Here is a 20,330-nt window from a genome sequence, read left to right on the forward strand (position 1 = left end):
CACGCAGTAAAAGCTCAGTTATGAGCCTGTTGTGTTCCTTCTCTCTGATGCTCGCCACGGCTCTCTGTTACCCTGTAATCATTGGATCAAATTCACATCACACATTAATATGAGGCAGGCGGCCAAAAGCCTTTTATTCCAACCAAGGCTGGAATTTACAGCCTGGTTTATGTTTCGTCCTTATATCACATACTCACGTGTGGTTTCAGCCAAGGCTGGCTGAGGCATCCATATGTTAGTTTGACCTCAATGATTTCCCAGAATTAGAGCTCTCACACACACACACACACACACACACACGCGCGCGCTACATTGTGGTCTTTCAGGCAGAGCTGTAGGTACGGATGTGGTCAGCACTCTGGACCAAAGACCAGCACGCCTGATGGCTCGGAGGATGTTTTGTCCCTGATCATGTCCTCAAACTCTTCACACCAGCTCAGAGATAATTACCACGTCTGCTCGCTGCAAGCGACTCCTCTCTTCTTCGGTTTTTATGCACACCCATTTCTAATTATGCACTGCAGGGGAAGTTAAGGTCTGTTTTTCATAATTCATGTTTTGCTTACAAAGTGTGCAGACTGCCGTTTCCCAGACCCCCCCCCCTTCCCGCCACCACCTTGTTTAGCTTCCATTGTGCAGCTCTAACGTATATTTCTAAGTGGAAAAATCTTCCTACGTTTATGATACATACTGGTGAGAAAATTGAGCCCAGTTTGCTCCAGCAGAGTGAGGAAAAGCTGCTCATGGAAACAGATTTTTTTTAATGATTCTGCTTTCAGGAAGGCTGCCAGCCGCTATCACTCTCAGCTTTGGCACAGATGCTCATTTAAAGTGACTGTGAAAGTTAAGTTTTCCTCTTTTTTTTTCTGTCAGAATGATTATTTTTTTAGTGCTGCATTTGGGGGAAAGCAGTTGTGAAATAATGTTAAGGTAATAAGCGCAGACAGTAGTCGCAGCGAACATGCACACATTTCCCGCTGCGATGCATGACATAACTCTGCTGTGTGAAATGAAGAAATGCTGTTTACTAAGTTCTGAAATGCTGCACGCCTCCTCCAGGGATGAATTATCAGACCTGGATTCACTTCACACACACACTGATGAGTCAACCCATGCTTAGCGCATATGTTGAACACACACTTTGCATCTCTGACCAGCCTTAACGTTGAACACATGAGCTCCAACATGAAGACATATGGAGGGAAAGCTTTTCTGTTCCTACCGTTTGACCGATAAACACGTCATTCTTTAAGCGTTCGAAGCTGCAACAAGTGGAGATGAAGTGTGTCTGGAAGTGAACCCTGTACTGCGCAGCAGTCGCTGCACATCTAACATACATGCAGTTTAACTTCGCATCAGCAGAGGACACGGTTTTCCCTCTCAGGCCTTCCTGTCTGCATGCAGACCTGACCCTGAGAGGTCTCCCACATGGATCCCCGATCGCTGTTCAGGACACAATGATCCAGGTTGCAGTGGAGTCCGTCATGAAAACCTGAGTGCACGGAAACAATTAGTCTTTGTTGTTGTTTTATAATGTGTCTGCAAATATTTGGCTGTTTTCTTCTGTTACGTTTCCTAAGACTGAAAGAAGGAAGAGAAGGAATGGCTTCCATCAGTCTTTCTGTCAGATTCCCTCACACCTGGACTAAAAGGGACGACACTTCTTCCAGAAGAGATGAACCAGGTTGTTTGTTGTAAGCTGGGATGCAAAATGCATGAAACGCATCTGAATCAAAGCATCGGCCTCTGGATGAATGAGGAAATGGCGACCAGTCGCTGCTGCAGCCTCTCTAACCCTCCAAGGTGAGATTCAAATGAATGTTTTTCCTAATAATTAATAAGCTTCATATTTCTTCCAGAGGAAAACAGTCTGGTGCACGATGACGTGCGGAAGCAGCAAACTGGGACCGGTGTGTGTGCTTCACCTGGAGCTCTGCAGCCCCATGTGTTTGTCCATCACACCAACATGCAGCTTCTCCGTCAGATCAGCCCAGTGTGAGAGAGAATTGTACATGCAACCCTCCCTCTGCAAAGGGAAACATGTCTCTGGAATAGAAACACTAAAGCCGGATCATACCAGGACTTCTGACCTGGAAGAGAAGAGTTCTGCCATGTTGTGGCACCAGGTGGGGTTAGGTGCCTTGCTCAAGGGCCCACAGAGGTTTAAAATGGTTTTATGAAATGTACACGTTCTACAACATATATAAATCAATGTAAACTTTAAATCCTGAATGTGTGTTTTATCTCTCAGGATGACATGATGCGGTGCCTTAAAGAGCCGAATCTTTTGGGCGACAACATTTTCCAGCGTGACACACGGGTGTCGAGTCCCACCATGACGTCACGTTGAACCGGTTTAACCTCACGGAATAAAAATGAAAGAAATTCAGAATTTGTTATAATCATGAACAATATGTAGTCTTCATCTCACTAATCTGCATTTTTAATTAAAGCACAGCATGTGTGTACAGGAGCACACACACACACACACACACACACACACACACACAGTAGAGCTTCGTTACCCTCCTGCTTTGCTCCGAGTCAAAGCATCCGTGTGCGACTGACTTTGGGATGAACGGACTGGAAGGCACGAGGCAGGCGGAGGATATTTAACCTGTCTTTAATCTCAGATTTCCAAAATGAAAAAAAAAAGAAAAAAAGAAATTTTTACAATCCTGCTAACAGTGACTCTTTTACAACAACATAAATACTGTGCTGGAAAAAATCCTTTCCCCAAAAAAACCAAGCAGTTTTTCATCCTCAGCAGTCTCTTTCTGTAAACATTTAAAAAAGCAAATCAAGTCTCCTCAATTCTCAACAAGACAACATCAACATAAGAAGAAGCGTTGCAGGCGTGGGCCGCCTCACATCGCCGCACATCGCCGCGGCAACGCTCTAACACGCAGAGAAGTCGCTTTTTTATTCGTTTCCTTCTCGTTTCTAATCCGAAAGTCCGAAGGTGTGAACAGTGCTCAGTTTCAGATCCAGAGGGGTATGTGTGTGTGTGTGTGTGTGTGTGTGTGTGTGAGGGGAGGTGGGGGTCCGGGGGGCAGGGTTAGAGCTCCGACCATCAGAAGAGGCTGGTCAGCGTGGTCTGTGATGGGCTCCGGCACTCGTGGACGTCCATGCCGCCCGGCACTGAGGTGAGAACAGAGGTGACGGTGGGCATGGTGGGGTTGGTCAAGTCTGTTAGGGTGGTGGGGGTGCTGGAGGGGCTCATGGAGGCATTAGAGATCTCCGACGCCGGGCCTGAAGGCGTCCCGCCTTGCAACGTGGAGCCGTCGGACGCCTTGTCCACTCCGGTGCTCTCCTGCCGCAGCAGGTTCCTCCTGAACTTCGCCCGAGCGTTTTGGAACCAGACCTGCGGGAACAAAACCTCAGAGTTAGTTTGGTCCACGCCGAAGCAAGAACTGCACCCATGTGGGAAAGTTTCCCCCAGCAGCAGGAAGGAGAAGAACCACTGCCAGAAGCGGGAAGGTAGAGATGGAGACGTGTGGAGGGATGCGTCCATGTCCACATGGAGACGTCTCAAAGCACCACCTGGAAAACCGAACCCAGCTAAACCCTCACGTGTGTGGTTTCGCACACGTACAGGTTAGTGTGTGTCTCGCTGCAGGCGAGCTGCCGCTCCAGCGCCAGCTTACCTCCCATTAGCAAACCAGTTGCCTCCCAAATATGTTTTCTGTCTTTCTCATCGAACAAACAAAGTTTGATCAACTTGAATTATTTGAGTTGGAACGACCTGAGTTTGTGTCAGAAAACCGATAAATACCACAAAGTCAGAGGCGATACTTCACAACATGTCGCTTCTAGTTTCTACACGTCATGTTCTCAGGTTTTGGAACTCGAGATCCTTCATTGTCTGGTTGAGTTTTAGCTAAAATACGCCATCCAGACGCCTCCGTCCTGCTGCACGCTCAGGAACATAAGACAAGTCACATGACACAACCAGGGATTTAAAAATCATCATAAAAGTAATTTTTATTTGTTATTGTCACACCGAAACAGGTGAAAGGTGCCGATGAAGGTTGTCATGGCAACCAGACGATGTTTTGCAGGAGTTCGGAAGATCGTCGAGGGAGACATCAGATCACGCTTTTACCTCCACACAGAGGTTCTGTCTTCATCGTTTATCTGATCAGCGTTCTGATCCAGGAACTTTCTAAAGACCTCGGCGGAGGTTTCGGCTCTCTGAGTGCTTTTCTGGGTTTTTCTACTTTTCTTTTGTCTGTTTTGCATTTTTTTCTTCTTTTCATCTTTTTTTTTTTTTTTTAATTATTTTATTCACCATAACAGCAAGAAACACAACAAAAAACTAAACCAAAGAAACGTTGAGAAATTTCAGTTCCTATGACTGGAAAAGGACGATTTTAGACTTCATTCAGTTCTTTTACCTCTCAGTAAAATCACTACAAACGTTTTAACCCTAACCCCCTCACCTGCCCCCCATCACCTTACAGATGACCCTCACCTGCCCCCCATCACCTTACAGATGACCCTCACCTGCCCCCCCATCACCTTACAGATGACCCTCACCTGCCCCCCATCACCGTACAGGAGACCCTCACCTGCCCCCCATCACCGTACAGATGACCCTCACCTGCCCCCCCATCACCTTACAGATGACCCTCACCTGCCCCCCATCACCTTACAGATGACCCTCACCTGCCCCCCATCACCTTACAGATGACCCTCACCTGCCCCCCATCACCTTACAGATGACCCTCACCTGCCCCCCATCACCTTACAGATGACCCTCACCTGCCCCCCATCACCGTACAGGAGACCCTCACCTGCCCCCCATCACCGTACAGGAGACCCTCACCTGCCCCCCCATCACCTTACAGATGACCCTCACCTGCCCCCCATCACCTTACAGATGACCCTCACCTGCCCCCCATCACCGTACAGGAGACCCTCACCTGCCCCCCATCACCGTACAGGAGACCCTCACCTGCCCCCCCATCACCTTTCAGATGACCCTCACCTGCCCCCCATCACCGTAGAGGAGACCCTCACCTGCCCCCCATCACCGTACAGGAGACCCTCACCTGCCCCCATCACCGTACAGGAGACCCTCACCTGCCCCCCATCACCGTACAGGAGACCCTCACCTGCCCCCCCATCACCATAGAGGAGACCCTCACCTGCCCCCCATCACCATACAGGAGACCCTCACCTGCCCCCCCATCACCTTACAGATGACCCTCACCTGCCCCCCATCACCGTAGAGGAGACCCTCACCTGCCCCCCATCACCTTACAGATGACCCTCACCTGCCCCCCATCACCGTACAGGAGACCCTCACCTGCCCCCCATCACCTTACAGATGACCCTCACCTGCCCCCCATCACCGTACAGGAGACCCTAACCTGCCCCCCATCACCTTACAGATGACCCTCACCTGCCCCCCATCACCGTACAGGAGACCCTCACCTGCCCCCCATCACCTTACAGATGACCCTCACCTGCCCCCCATCACCTCACAGATGACCCTCACCTGCCCCCCATCACCGTACAGGAGACCCTCACCTGCCCCTCATCACCTTACAGATGACCCTCACCTGCCCCCCATCACCGTACAGGAGACCCTAACCTGCCCCCCATCACCGTACAGGAGACCCTAACCTGCCCCCCATCACCTTACAGATGACCCTCACCTACCCCCCGTCACCATTTTCATCTTGCTGATATTAATTAAACGTAAGTTATTTATTTACTCAATGTGAACGTTTGTTTGACTCTTTCATCACAACAAGAAGATTAAAATGAAGTTAGAACGAAACGTTTCATGTTGCATCACAACAAACATGATTTCCGCTTGCAGCAAACCCTCGAGCCAGTGGCTCCTCACAAGGCTTGTCCACCGAAACCCCGCCTCCCCCGGCGATGTGGACTACTTTGGTGTGGAGTACTTTGGTGTAGAATACTTTGGTGTAGAATACTTTGGTGTAGAGTACTTTGGTGTAGAATACTTTGGTGTGGAGTACTTTGGTGTGGAGTACTTTGGTGTGGAGTACTTTGGTGTAGAATACTTTGGTGTAGAGTACTTTGGTGTAGAATACTTTGGTGTAGAGTACTTTGGTGTGGAGTACTTTGGTGTAGAGTACTTTGGTGTAGAATACTTTGGTGTGGAGTACTTTGGTGTGGAGTACTTTGGTGTGGAGTACCTTGGTGTGGAGTACTTTGGTGTGGAGTACTTTGGTGTAGAATACTTTGGTGTGGAGTACTTTGGTGTGGAGTACTTTGGTGTGGAGTACTTTGGTGTGGAGTACCTTGGTGTGGAGTACTTTGGTGTGGAGTACTTTGGTGTAGAATACTTTGGTGTGGAGTACTTTGGTGTGGAGTACCTTGGTGTGGAGTACTTTGGTGTGGAGTACTTTGATGTGGCTTCTGGTGATTGGTAAGGACAGGTGAGCATGACCCCTCCACAGAAGATTTCAAGCTTTCTTTGAAACGCCCGACATGTTGCTGCTGACCGGCATCCTGCAGCGTGTCGGGAGGAGAAGCTCCAAGCAGACATGATGTATAACATGACTCACTCGGATCATAATAGCTGCTAAAACCGATGCGGCGGTTTGCGTCTTTGAATCGTGGATTCAACCGGTGGATCATAGCCGACAACCTGCAGGCAGCATCGCCGGACCTCCGGCGTTCTTTCAGGGTCTCAGCGCTTTTTTCTTTTGTTTTGTGGATTCTTGTTTTGGTTTTCCTGGTTTTCTGTTTTATTTTTTATCTGTTTTTATGTGTTCAGCTTCAGCGGTTTCATTAGAACACGGAGCTTCTGCAAACCCACTTGTACAGCACCGCCTCGGCTCCAGGCTGAGAAAACAAGCAGCGACTGCTGAACACGAAGCGTTTTGTCGCTTTGCAGCAGCAGAACCACAAAACAAAATAAAAAGAGGGAAAAGAAACATTTTACAACCGCAGAAACTTGTGGAAGTTGCTATGAATCGACAGCAAGGAGAGACGAGGCTGAGCGAAGAGCCACTGGGCCAAGCGGGCCAAACGGGGTAAAGCGGGGCCAAGCGGGGCCAAACAGGGCCAAGCGGGGACTCTGCTGGGAAAATGGTGTTAGCTAAACGAGGAAAACTCGACAATCAGCCTTTAAGTGCTCGTGTCGCCTCTCCAACAGGAAGACGTTTGAGTCGTTTTGCGGCGCTTGTTCTGCAGCTAACCACACCTGCTGTGAAGAAGACTGAACGGCGCGCCGCCAAGCACTGGCGTTTAAAAACAACCCAAGTTCCCAGCCTGAAAGTATGAAAGACAAGATATGAAAGACATGAAAAAAGGTCTGAATATTGTGGAACTGGAGGCAGACAGGCATCACTCCCCCTGCCTCCATTTACTTTGCAGTGTCTCGCTGCCAGTTCGTGAATTCTCCGACTGGAGTGGAGGATGAAAGCAGGCTTAAAGACACAGTCAGGGTGCTCGTCTGCTGTGTACAAAACTTATAAAAGCATTTACTTTCCCTGGATGGTCGCGAGGAAAGAAAGGAAAACAGACAAATGAAGCGTCTTCTTTCATGTTTTTGCAGATGAAAATGGAGCCTTCACTTCCTGTTTTAGCTGAAAGATGCTAGGTGACCTGCAGATTGCTCTCATGCTAACCTGGTTTCCTCCTCAGGTAGCAGCGTCACACACTCCTCACGCTCATTTCTTATCCATTCTGAGGGAATTGGTGTGTTTTTCCAGGAAGAGAAGCAGAGTGTGTGGAATGAGCGTGTTAGCGACGGAAATGATGACGGAGCCATGGGAAAGCAGCGGCTTTAACAGGCAGGAAAACTCACGCATCAAAGCCAAAGCTCTGTTTCCCGCAAGCGCTAATTAAAGCAGTGGGAGGGTTTCTTTTGCCTTTTTTTTTCTTATTCAAAAAGCTTTTTGTCTCATTTTTCTCCTTCTCAGTACCCCAGATAATTTCCTGTCGTCTGCAGCAGAAAATAGACGCCGTCTGCGTGTGCGACACATCTCTCATTTATCACCAGAAATACTCAACATTTACCTTTTTTTCTTCATTTTTCCCTCATATTTGGATAATTCTGTTGTAAAACAGACAGTTTTCTTTTCTAACAGCTTTTTTAAAAATTTCTTTTCTTTGTATTTGAGTATTTATTAACGCAAAAACAGGAAAAATAATTATTTGTTTTAGTTTGTTTGTAATTTCCTGACAGAATCCCAAGTTTGCCAGGATGAGAAGAGGTTTTACTGAAGGGAGGGGGGGGGGCTGCTGGGCTTACCTGTAGAACCCGCTTGGTGAGCCCCGTCTTCTGGGCCAGCTGTTTCAGGTCCTTGGCGTCGGGGTTGTGGTTGATGGCGAAGTAGGACTTCATCGTCCTCAGCTGGTGGTGCTTGAAAGACGTCCGCATGCGCTTGGTCTTCTGACTGGAGCTGTACTGGGAGTCCCGGTCCATGGACTCACCGTCGTTCTCGTTACAGCTCAGGGCTGCAGGAACAAGGTCAGAAGGTCAGGACGACGGACCCTCATCATCATCATCATCACATTTCTCCTGCTCATCATCATCAGCCGAAGGTGAAACTGTTTCTGATCCCTGCGCTGGAACCGTTAAGGCGAGGGATTATTTTTTATCACTTTGTTTTCTTTCATTTTCAGCCTAAAACAAATAAAAACATGTAACACCAGAATGGAGGTCTGCTCCACCAGAAGGACAGTTTTAGGTTATTTCACTGAGTTAAAGGGTTAAACTGAAGAAGCAGACCAACTTCCACACATCACCCAGACCTGAATCAGGAGCTTCACTTTACACCAGATGTGTGTTAAAGGAGTTAAATTTCATTTTTTCTGCTTTCTTTTCACACATTTTAAGATAAAAACTAAAGAATCATCATCATCATCATCATCATCTTCATCGTTTCAGGTGGTGAGATTCTCCTGAAAGGTGACAACATGCGTTTAACATGGAGGAGAATAAAACACACACCTTACCGCCTGCGTTTAACATGGAGGAGAATAAAACACACACCTTACCGCCTGCGTTTAACATGGAGGAGAATAAAACACACACCTTACCGCCTGCGTTTAACATGGAGGAGAATAAAACACACACCTTACCGCCTGCGTTTAACATGGAGGAGAATAAAACACACACCTGACGAACCTCATCAGACTTAACAACAGGAGCAGGACGTAAAACGTTTACCATCCATCCAGATCACGGACTTTTACCACCACGGTAACAGCCACGGTAACAGCCACGGTAACCGCCACGGTAACCGCCACGGTAACAGCCACGGTAATTGCTACGGTAACCACCACGGTAACCACATCGCCCCTGCTGAGGAAGACCACACATCTTCATCTCACTTTTCAGTTTTCATTTATTCTACTGGTGAATCAGTGTGTTTGTTGCCTCGCTGGGACGCCGTGTAGGACAGTGTTAGATGTATGTTTCATACTGCAGCCAGGTGACTGGTTTTACTGTCATGTGTGTCTGAATCTGTGTTGCATCATCTCATCTCATCTTATATTATCTTATCGTGTCTTATCTCCTCTCATCTCGTCTCATCTCATCTTATATCTTATCTTCTTATCTCTTGTCTTCTCTCATCTCAACTTATATTATCTTATAATGTCTTATATATTATCTCATTTTATCTCATCTCATCTCGTTTTATGCTATCTGACAGGAAAACCCTTCACAGTGCTTCACAATTCACCATTTCTTTTGAATCTCTTTCCTTTTTTTACAGTTTGTTTAATAAATCCGTTATTTGTCGCCATTTAAATCGCTGCACCGGCTCCAGAGACACGCTGTGACCCGACAGCTGCTTCTTCCTGCTGGAGTTCATCTTCCTCTGCTCACCACATGTGTCTGTCTGTCTCTATCTGTCTTTCTATCCTGGGAAGAGGTGTAAGCCCAGCTTCTGCACGCACACACACACACACACACACACACACACACACACACAACAGTTCCACACATGTACTAGTCCCTGCCTACAAATTTCTTGGCAATATTCAAGGTGTTGCTGCATGCATAACAGTTCAATATCAGAACGCTGCAAATGATGAATATGAAGAAGTGAAAACCATCAGAATAACACTCCACTTAATTAGTCCACACACACACCAGGCAGAACAAATGTTGCTTTCTGGCCAAGCATATGCTGCAGCGCTTCCACCAAACAGAAGAATAAAAAAGCAGCTTGTTGGTGGTTTGCTGCTGGTCTCTTCATCCTCCAGCAGAATGCAGAGTTAGAAGCTGCTGCAGGTCTGCAGGTCTGCTGCTGCAGGTCTGCAGGTCTGTTCGGTTCGTTCAGGCTGCAGACAGGAGAGGGCGCACTGCCTCTGCTCTCCCTTCATCTGTCACCCACAGTCACCCGGAGCCATCAGCATGGAGGTGGACGGCTTGACTTGCTTGACGAGCTGCGGGATGAACAGCCGGCATGCTTCTCCTCCAGAGGGAAACACCAGCCAGCAGCTCGGAAACCTGATGCACTTGTTGCAGAACTTCTGCTCACACACACTTTCTAACCCCGAGTTAACAACTGTTTCTGCAGCTGAACACAGGAAAAGCTCGTGGAAAACTATGAAATGAGAAAAGAGCCGAAAGAAAAAGTGGAATTCAGGCCAAAACAGCAGAAAAGCTGCTGGTAGAAACTTTCTGGGCTCCCTGCTCTCTCTTCCAGTGAATAACTCATCAAATCACATTGATCTGGCTGGTATACACCCATTCTGGCCTGGCCCCAATGCAAAGAGGCTCCAGCAGCGTGTGTGTGTGTGTGGGTGTGTGTGTGTGTGTGTGTGCGTGTGTGTGTGGTAGGGAATAGTTGAAGATGTGAGGGGGGGCTGTTGTTAGGGTTTGTAGACGTGTATGGAGCCTGACAAGTGGAAAAGGGTGAAAGCAAAAGCCGGAACATTGAAAAAAAAATCTCTTTTTATCCCCCAAAGAAGGGAAAAAAGACAAACCGAGAAGCACACACACACACACACACACACACACACACACACACACACACACACACACACACACACTGCTTCCACACGTCGCTTTGTGTTTTAACAATTTAAAGAAACAAAAAAATTCACAAATTCTTCATGAATCTAAACAAAAAGAAAAAAAGCTTCAAAAAGTCCAAACCAGACATGCAGGATGTCTGTTGGAAGTTTGTCAATAAGTTTATTTAGTTTATTTAGACTAAATTTAGTTTATTTAAACTAAATAACCAGACCTAGTTTATTTAATAACTTTATTTCTTTATTTCTAATCTAAACTTTTCTCCACATTTTTCTGTTTTTTGTCATCAGTATTCAGGATTTTTCTGCTCAAAGTTTCCTTTTTTATTTTTATTTGTTACTGTAACCTCATGAGGAAACACGCTACAGTCATAAAACATAAAGATAAAAACCTAAACATAGTTTATGTCCCGCGCAGCTGACACGGTGAGAAACATCTTACTAGAAGAGTTCTGCAGGAATGTAAAGAACATCTAGTTTCCTCCTTCATGATCTCTGCCAGCCTCATCACGTCGTCACCAAACCTGCTCCAACTCTTCCTGCTCCCTTTCGGTGGATTTTCCACAGTAAAATGATCTTTAGAAAAGCCCACATCTCCTCTCGTCCAGGTGGGTTTTCTTACCTGCGTTGTAGGCGGCCAGCTCGGCCCCGGGCCCCGGGCTCTTCCTCTTCCGGGGCCGTCCTTTCTGCACGCTCCCCACGCCGTTGAAGTAGGATAGTCCGAGCGCGTTGGCCGGGCCCAGGCCTTTGTGCGCGACCACGTCCGCGTGGTTAAAGTGAGTCTGATATTCTCCCTGGATGAGAGTCTCAAAGTGCACGCGGCAGTACACCAGGCTGTCCTTCATGCCGAAGTGGTCCCCGGTGGTCAGCATCTTGCTGCAGGTGCTGCAGGTGAAGCAGTTCAGGTGGTAGACCAGGTCCCGGGCCCGCATCACCATCTCCGAGGCCGAGATGCCCAGGTGGCAGCGCGCGCACCTCTGCACCGAAAATCTTCTGCGGACAACACAGAGACCTCATCAGGGGCTGGAAGCGGCGTGTGTGTGTGTGTGTGTGTGTGTGTGTGGGTCCATACAGCAGCGTGTTTTATGTCCTGTTACTGCTGAGAATTTATAAAGATGGAGGAAGGTGTGACAGAGAGGTGGGGGTTTATCAGCCCACTGACAGGCCAAAATACATTTCTTTCCTCTTCAGATGGGATCAAATAATCAATAAATACATAAATAAATAAATAATAATAATAACAAAAATAAAATCAAATAAAAATCAGCTTTTATTTCAGCTACATTTTAACTGCATTTCTTTCTTATTTCCGCTGATCCACGCGTGTTGCGTCACACCGAGCTCTGGCAGCAGAGCCTGGCGCGCGCGCCCTCCTACCTGTAGTAGTCCTCCTTGCAGTAGATGCTGCCGTCCTTGCTGAAGCAGGTGAGCTCGGACTCCAGGTTGAGTTTACACTCGCAGCACTTGAGGCAGCGCATGTGCCACTGCTTGTCCACGGCCAGCAGGTAGTAGCGGTCCGCGATCTTCCTGCCGCAGCCTGCACACAGAGCCACGCGCTCGCTGGTCATACACGCCATGGACTGTGGGTCAGGGGGACACACGCACGAGCACATTAACATAGAGAGAAAGATGGCCAATAAGTATAATATTAAATAAAGGCAGAAAGAGACGAAGAGCGCGTGCAGAATATTCATATAAAATATCAGTCAGAAGATGTTTAGCAGCTTCAAAGAAAAAATAAATATCGGGATATTTTCATGTCAGCGACACGGGAAAAGATTTGGTTTAAATGTCAGTAAAAATCATTTTACTAAAATATTAACATTAAAATCAATGTTTCTGTTAGACTGAAATAAACATGGGTTGTTTCTAAAGACAAGCCTGGATTATCTCTAATTTATCTCTTATTTATCTCTAATTTATCTCTTATTTATCACTTATTTATATTTTTATTTATCTCTTATTTATCTTTTCTTTATCTTTTATTTATCTTATTTATTTTTTTATTTATCTCTTATTTATCTTTTCTTTTTCCGTTTTACATCTTTTCTTTAACTTTTATTTATCTGTTTTTTTATCTCTTATTTATCTGTGATTTATCTTATATCAGATAATTTATTTATCTGTTTTCTATCTAATGTTTTTCTTTTATTTATCTGTTATTTGTTTGTTATTTATCTGTTATTTATCTTTATCTTTTATGTGTCTGTTATATACGTGTTTTTTAATCTCTTATTTATCTGATATTTATCTGTTATTAGTTTGTTATTTGTCTGTTATTTATCTGATATATATCTGTTGTTTATCTGTTTTTATCTGTTATATATTTGTTTCTGTTTTTTTTCATCTCTTATTTATCTGTTATTAGTCTGTTATTTATCTGTTGTTTATGTTGTTTATTTATCTGTTCAGGTAGCTCTTCTGAGGAAACAACCAGCAAGAAACAAACTCATTAAAAATCTTTATTCCGAGCCTTCAACGCGCACGGTGTGCACGCACATGCTTCTCAGAAAATAAAATAAGTTTTTATTCAGCCGGATTATTAAACTCGGGTTTATTTCCAAAAGGGCTGAAAAACAAACAAATAATTCACGAAAATATTAAAAATTAGATTTTTTTCTGACTCGTTTCTGTTTTGTTTCCAGTGTTGCTGTTTATAAACCAGTCCTCCCAGTCCTCCCAGTCCTCCCAGTCCCCGATCTGCATTTATTCATGGATTAAGCCTTTCTCCCTAAAACCAGAAAATTAAAACAGAAAATATGAGAATATTTTCCCTGTATTTATGATTTTCTCTCAGTTTGCAGATGAAAAGTATTTTTTCTTTCTTCCATCCGGATAAAAAACATTCTGGAATATTTTTCTAGTTTCTGGACACATTTTAAAAAAATATAATGCAGAAAAAAATTTCTAAATTGTTGAATCTGTTTCTAAAATTATCCTGAATATTTTGTCTCAGGTTTTCTAAAAAATATTTATTTATTTCCTTTCTTCTTTCCAGTTTTTCTCCTGTTTAGTTTTGGCTGCTGAGTTCTGCAGGCCTGCGGGGAAGTTCAGCAAAACCAACTTTATCATTTAAACAAACAATAATAATAATAAAAAGTCAGAGTTTTTGTGGACATCTCTGCTAAAAGCAGCCAAACTTTTAAAGCCAAGCGGAGCAGCAGCTCCAGGCTGCAGCCTGACACATGCCAGCAGGCTCCGGCAAGCCGGAAGGGCCAAACGGAGAGTCGCCTTACCGCCTCGGATTCTCCCATGTCGATGGCTGAGCTGATGGCTGCAGACTCCCCCTTTCCTCTCCGCTCCATTTCCTCCACCACGCCGTGCACGTCGCCTCCAGGGAGGCCGTGGAAAAGCATGGTTGCTGCAGAGGGGAGGATGTTAAAACTGTTCTCTTCGGATCTGCAAGCCAAGATGTCCATCAGCAGCAGCAGAAATCCTCCGCTTCTCAGGTGTGTGTGTGTGTGTGTGTGAGGGGGGTGGGGTGGAGTGGGGGGGGTTCCTTTCTTGCGATGACAAGTGAGAAATCCAGATCCAGAGGAAAAATCAGAGGAGAAGCCTGGACACGTGTTGTCCAGTGGAAGCCTCCATCTGCTTCCTTATTAATAATAATTCACAAAACAATCTGCTCTTATTGGGAGGATTTTCTCTCTGAGGTGTGTTTTTATTTATTTTAGATATTACCAGCTGATCTGTCTTTTTGTCCATTTATGGGAAATGAAGACAGAAACTACGGCAGCCCCGTAGCTCCGTCCCCCCTCCCTCCCCCTCGCTGGGAAGGAGATCTCAGGGTCTCTGCGCTCTGCAGGACATGGACAAAGTCTCCTCTTTGTCCGTTTTCTGCAGAAGATGATAAAGTGGACAGAGAGAAGCAGCAGGAGCTGCGCGGGAGCCTCCTGGAGGAGCAGGAGGAGAAAGGGAGGCTGTAAAGTGAAAAGTGACAGAGAGGTTGTGAGAAACGCTTCTTTCCTTCCTGCACCTTCAGCAGTCCAAGCTGGAGCTGAGAGAAGCGGGATCGAGCTGCTTCTGCCTGGCAGAGGAGCTGGGAAGAAGGAGGAAAGCAGCAGAAAACGCAGTAAAATCCCGCGTGGACGTCATGAAGAAGCTCCTTCCTTCCACGGCAGCCTGCTGGCTTCACGCCTCCTGCCAAGCTGCTGCATGTCTGAGGAGGGCTTGTCTTCACGCGGACTGCTGCTTGCTGGACCCCCAAAACAGCCGCTCCTCCTTCTCAGGTCCCGGTTGGACCTCCTTATCTACGGGGCCCTGTTGCGTCACGACGCACCGCGTCTTTTCATTGGCTGCTGCGCCGCCGAACTGGTTCCGCGCGCGGTGAGAAAGCTGCGGCCCCTTTCTGCCTCCTGTTAAGCACGGACCACCCCCCCACCCCCCTCCTCCTCACGCGTCCATCAGCCTGAAAAGCGCGTTTAGAGGAAAGTGGAGAGGAGCAGAGTCCTGCAGGAGTTGCTCTCAGTGTTTGTGCGCGCGGAGAGTCTGCGGGGACTTTTCACGCACGTGACGAACAGAGAAGGTTGTGCACACACACCGCGTTGCCCCCCCACCCCATGACACCACAAAGCCTCTGAGCCCAACTTGATGAAACCTTACAGACTGCAACCATTTTTATTTTTTCTTACTTTTTTATTTTATTTTGAAATATTAATTTCGACAATAATCAGATAAAACATTAAAAATCGAATTATTTTTCTTTACTATTATTTTTTTAAAAAACCACATCCAGAATATTTCACGTGGTTTTGGTCTCTGGGGGAAATGAAACAACCAGATAAATAAATCTGAATAAAAATAAAATAAAATTAAATTAAATTAAATAAAGTAAAATAAAGTAAAATAAAATAAATAATAATAATAATAAATAGTGAAATAATAATAAATAATAAACGAATAAACACATCCCTGAAGTTTCCAACAGCCTGAATAAGTTTATGTCACAGAATGACGTCATAAGACGCAGCTTTTTTTTTTTTTTGCTTTTTTTTTAACTTTCTGCCAAAATAAATTTTCTTCGTGGAAAAAGTGAAACGTTTGATTTGAAGTCATGTTCAGATCCTCCCAGAGAGTTCCTGAACTTCTCAGTGGGATTCAGGATCATCTGCAGCAGCTTCACTCCCAAGGCGCGTGCGCGCTTTGGTAACAACAGCGGGGGCAGCGCGCGCGAGCCTCAACTGGTCCTGGATCCGATCCTCCTAATTAGCTCTCTGCTCTTAATTGGGAGGGGGGGGCGGGGGGGGGGTGTTGGTAAGGGAGGGAAGACTTCGTCATCAGAGGACGTGTTTGAGAACATGAGAGGTGTAGCGTTGTCACGCTTCTTGTTGTTTTTGTTGTTTTTTGTTGTTGTTGTTGTCTCAGCTAAAAGCAAAGAAAAGACTAAAACCCAGACCATCAGTCAGCTTCTCCCCGCGTGTCCGTGGAGGACTTTTACTGAAATATATTTCAACCAATGATTTTCTAATATTTCTTTTGCTCCTTTTGGAAAGAAGAAGAAACGGGCCTCTACCTGCCCCCCCCCCCCCCCCCCTCCCCCCTGCTCGCGCTCAGGCTACTGGGAGGTTTTATAACACAAATATGACGTTAAGCTCCTGAACCTTCATGCAGATCAGATCCTCTAATTGAATACATGCATATTTATCACGTGACGACGCCGCTTTATACATTAAACATGGCGGACGCGCGCGTGTCCGCGGGCGTGTGTGAAATGTGATATTAGCTGCTGGTGTAGGATTAAGGAAAACACACCATTTGGGATGGGTGTGTGTGTGTGTGTGTGTGTGTGTGTGTGAGGCGCGAGGCCGGCGTGTTTACCACAGAAGAAGAGTAAAAAAGAGAATTCTGCAGATAAAGGAGGAATCCGGAGTGTGTGAAGAGTGTTGGAATAATGTGGAATATTCCCAGGAACTCTGAGGAGAAGGATGTTGGAATAATCTGGGATATTCCAGTCTCCACATGTTCATGACCAGCAGGACGTGGGTTAAACTTTCCAGCACGCGCACTGAGAGCCGCCTTTATTATGCAGAAAATATTGTTTTTTAAAGAATTAGAAAAAAAAAAAAAAAAAAAAAAGTAAGGAAAAATTGAATATATTATTTCCCCCCACGTGCGTATATTCACACACACGCGCACAGAAACAATTGTTCCTCTACAACAGGGGGGGCAGCAAACTCCATCTTCAGATCTGGGAGGTAAAAAAAGAAGCTAAAAACAGAGAAGCAGCATCAGCAGCAGGCAGGAGTGTGTTGTCAGGAAGGCTGCACACACACCCCACTCCCACCAGTCAGACTGCTGGATCCACGCGCGCACATCCACAGGCTGAGTCAGGAAATAAGCACGAGTGACCTTTCTCTGTATTTGTGTTCAGAGGTGGCAGATGATGAAACATGAAGATCTCCTCCCACCTGCAGACAGTTGCTTTCAAATAAATAAATAAATAAATAAATAAATAAATAATAATAATAATAATAATAATAATAATAATAATAATAATAATAATAATGACTGAATAAGAATAACTCTGATTTTTCTGATTACCTCAAATTGATTTAACCACTACTGGAATAAATGAATAAATAAATAAATAAATAAATAAATAAATAAATAAATAAATTAATTAATTAACAGAATAATAAATAAATAAATACATGAATAAGAAAAAATAGAATTAAGGAAATACATGTGGTTTAATAATTACAGTTTTTGGGGTTTTTTTTTAAATCGCCTGGGAAAAAAATATTAGTTCAGATCATGTAAGAATTTATCTTTGATATTTATTTATTTACTTATTTTTTCATTCATTTCTTTATTCTTTTATTTATGTGTATATTTATTATATTTTTGGATCTGCGCCTACCATTCAGTAAAAGCAAATATTTCTCAAACAAATTTCTTTTTGGATTCAAACCAGAGAATCTGATGTTTTTCCAGAACTTTCTCTAAACACATCTAATCTTGTTATTTAGTAGATAAATAAAAATGGAAATAAAATCTTCTGTTGACAGAGACCCACGAGGCCTTCATGTTGACTGATGGAAGGGACGCGTGGAAAAAACCACGTTGTCCATCAGTCACGTGACCTTTTTCTGCTTCTGGTGAACTTTTACTTCCAGCTTAGTAACTTCTAGTTAATGTTGATGAACTGAGTTAACTAGTTCTTATCAAGCTGAACAAAACTTTCAACAAAGCGTGGATGTGTGCGTGTGTCCGTGCGCGTGCTGCTGCCTGTCCACGAGTAAAATGCTGATGCAGCTGATTACTGGGGGGGGGGGGGGGGGGGGGGCATCAATACGACAAATCTGCATCTCTCAGAAAAACATCGTGCTCGTGAGGCTCCTGGCATCTGTTTGATCTCGCGCACATTTTTAATTGTAATCTGCAGGAAGGTAGAAGGGAGGCGTCGCGTGCGTGGCTCTAATGGGATGCTGCGTGGAGGTGGGAGTGGGTTCGTCGCTCTCTGAGGAGAGCTGGGCTGTAATTAAGAAAAGGAACAAAGCAGAGGAGACTAAAAACACATGGGGGGGGGGGGGGGGGGTAATCAGTGACTCGCTCTCACCGCCAAGTAAACAGACTTCTGATGCTCCGTGAAGAGTCGCGCGCGAGCACAAACCCACGGAGCAGTTCCGACAGCACACCTGAGCCTCTTCATGTCGCTCTCGCGCCGCCATGAAGGTCCATTTTATCCTGGAAACACACTTTCTTCACATCAGAAACATTCATTCATTCATTTCATGAAAAAAAAAAATACTTTTTCACGCAGCGTCAGCGGTTCCCAACCGCTGGTTCGGGGCACCCGAAAGGGCCGCCAGATTAATGTCAGAGGTCCAGGAGGAAACAAATAAATAGAATGAAACATGCAGGTTTGTGCATAAGGTGGAGGTGTGTTTTTATACAATGTGTCTGTCTGTGAGTTTCCTTTATGTCTCATTTTAAACTGTAAAGCGCTTTGAGTCGCATATTTTATGTTGGAAAAGCGCTTCATAAATAAAGTTTGATTGATTGATTGATAAGGATGATCCACCAAATGTCCAGCATGGATTAGTTTCATGTTAGACTATGTGTTAGTTTGTTAGATAGATATTACACATACATATGTACATATACACATGTATATACATACATATACATACTAATTAAGAAAATAATAACAATCACAAATAATATTAATGACAATAAATATTATCAATTTGATAATTCACATATTTGCACTTACACATTTCCATATACCTCCATTCATATAAACACATCCACACAGATATACTACATACATACATACACTTACAGCCATATCTACAAAATATATAAATATCCATCTACTTATAATACTCCTTATATGTTTTTTAAATTCTTTTTCTTCAGCATGTGTGGCGACAGGTCGGTGCTCTATGTGACAGGAATCCCCAGAAAGACGTCTCAAACTGTTGTCATGTTGGCCACAAAGTTCCAGCTGGTTCTCCTTGGTTCTGTCTCTAGTGGGTCTGTTCGGGTCCGGACTGCAAACAGGAGGGAATGAAGCAAAACTACGTCCAGCAGAAGCAAAACGAGATAAAATGATGAGTTTAAAAGAGAGAAACAGCAGCTTCAGGTCAGGTCAGATCATCTGACACTCTGGGAAATGTCTGAACAACACGGCTGGAGTTGGAGCAGTTCTGCTTGAATTTGCAAGAAATGATTAAATGAATTAATTCATTTATTAAATTAATAAAGTTCACACCCAGCGTTACTCGTGATGTCCTTACCTGCTGCACGGTGTTAGCTTTAGCATCCACACAGAGCTGAACATCCCAACAACATCGCCTGAAGGTAAACAACACAGCAAGTAACAAAAATATACGCGTTTCCCATGAGCCTTTGCAGGCTTTGCACGCTCCTCCCGTGGATGTGTTCAGAGAAAAATGTGAATAATAATTAAATTACAGCAACGTTAAATTTAATTGCAGAGAAAAATCCAGAACACAAGACTTCAGATGTGTTCAGGAAGAGTTCTTCTTGAACCAAAGCAGGTAAAAGTACCGCAAAACAGGAAATTCCTTCACAGTTTTAAACTCCTTTTGGTCCAGTTTTACAGGCGCAGGGCACAAGATACGAACTCATACCAGTGCAGTTGTTGGTGTGGTTTAACTGGGTTGGTACTGGATGAGTCCTGGTAGTGGGAGTGGGTTTAATCAGATGGTCTGGCAAATATACGTCATTAAAAGTAACAAAAAGTGTAATTTTTGTTTAAAAATGGGTTTTTCTTTAAATGTATATTTTCATATATTCGTTTTTGTTCTTTATTTTTCTTTTATTTTGGAGTTTGCTGTCATTTCTCTGACTTTGACGACTCACTGCTGAACATTTCTTTGCTTTTT

At 44.7% G+C, this 20,330-nt stretch overlaps 1 protein-coding gene across 1 annotated transcript; it reads right to left on the reverse strand.

Moving 5' to 3' along the window:
• Positions 1–3,073: 3,073 nt before the first annotated feature.
• Positions 3,074–14,396, reverse strand: lhx2b (LIM homeobox 2b; the record flags this gene model as incomplete). Its single annotated transcript, XM_079251564.1, has 5 exons — positions 3,074–3,364; positions 8,240–8,445; positions 11,600–11,970; positions 12,355–12,557; positions 14,214–14,396. 5 exons carry the CDS (start codon positions 14,394–14,396, stop codon positions 3,074–3,076), a joined length of 1,254 nt encoding a protein of 417 aa, XP_079107690.1.
• Between the last annotated feature and the right edge of the window lie 5,934 nt (positions 14,397–20,330).

The sequence above is a fragment of the Telmatherina bonti genome, assembly GCF_933228915.1.
Source record: "Telmatherina bonti genome assembly, chromosome: 13".
In the NCBI taxonomy this organism is placed as follows: domain Eukaryota; kingdom Metazoa; phylum Chordata; class Actinopteri; order Atheriniformes; family Telmatherinidae; genus Telmatherina; species Telmatherina bonti.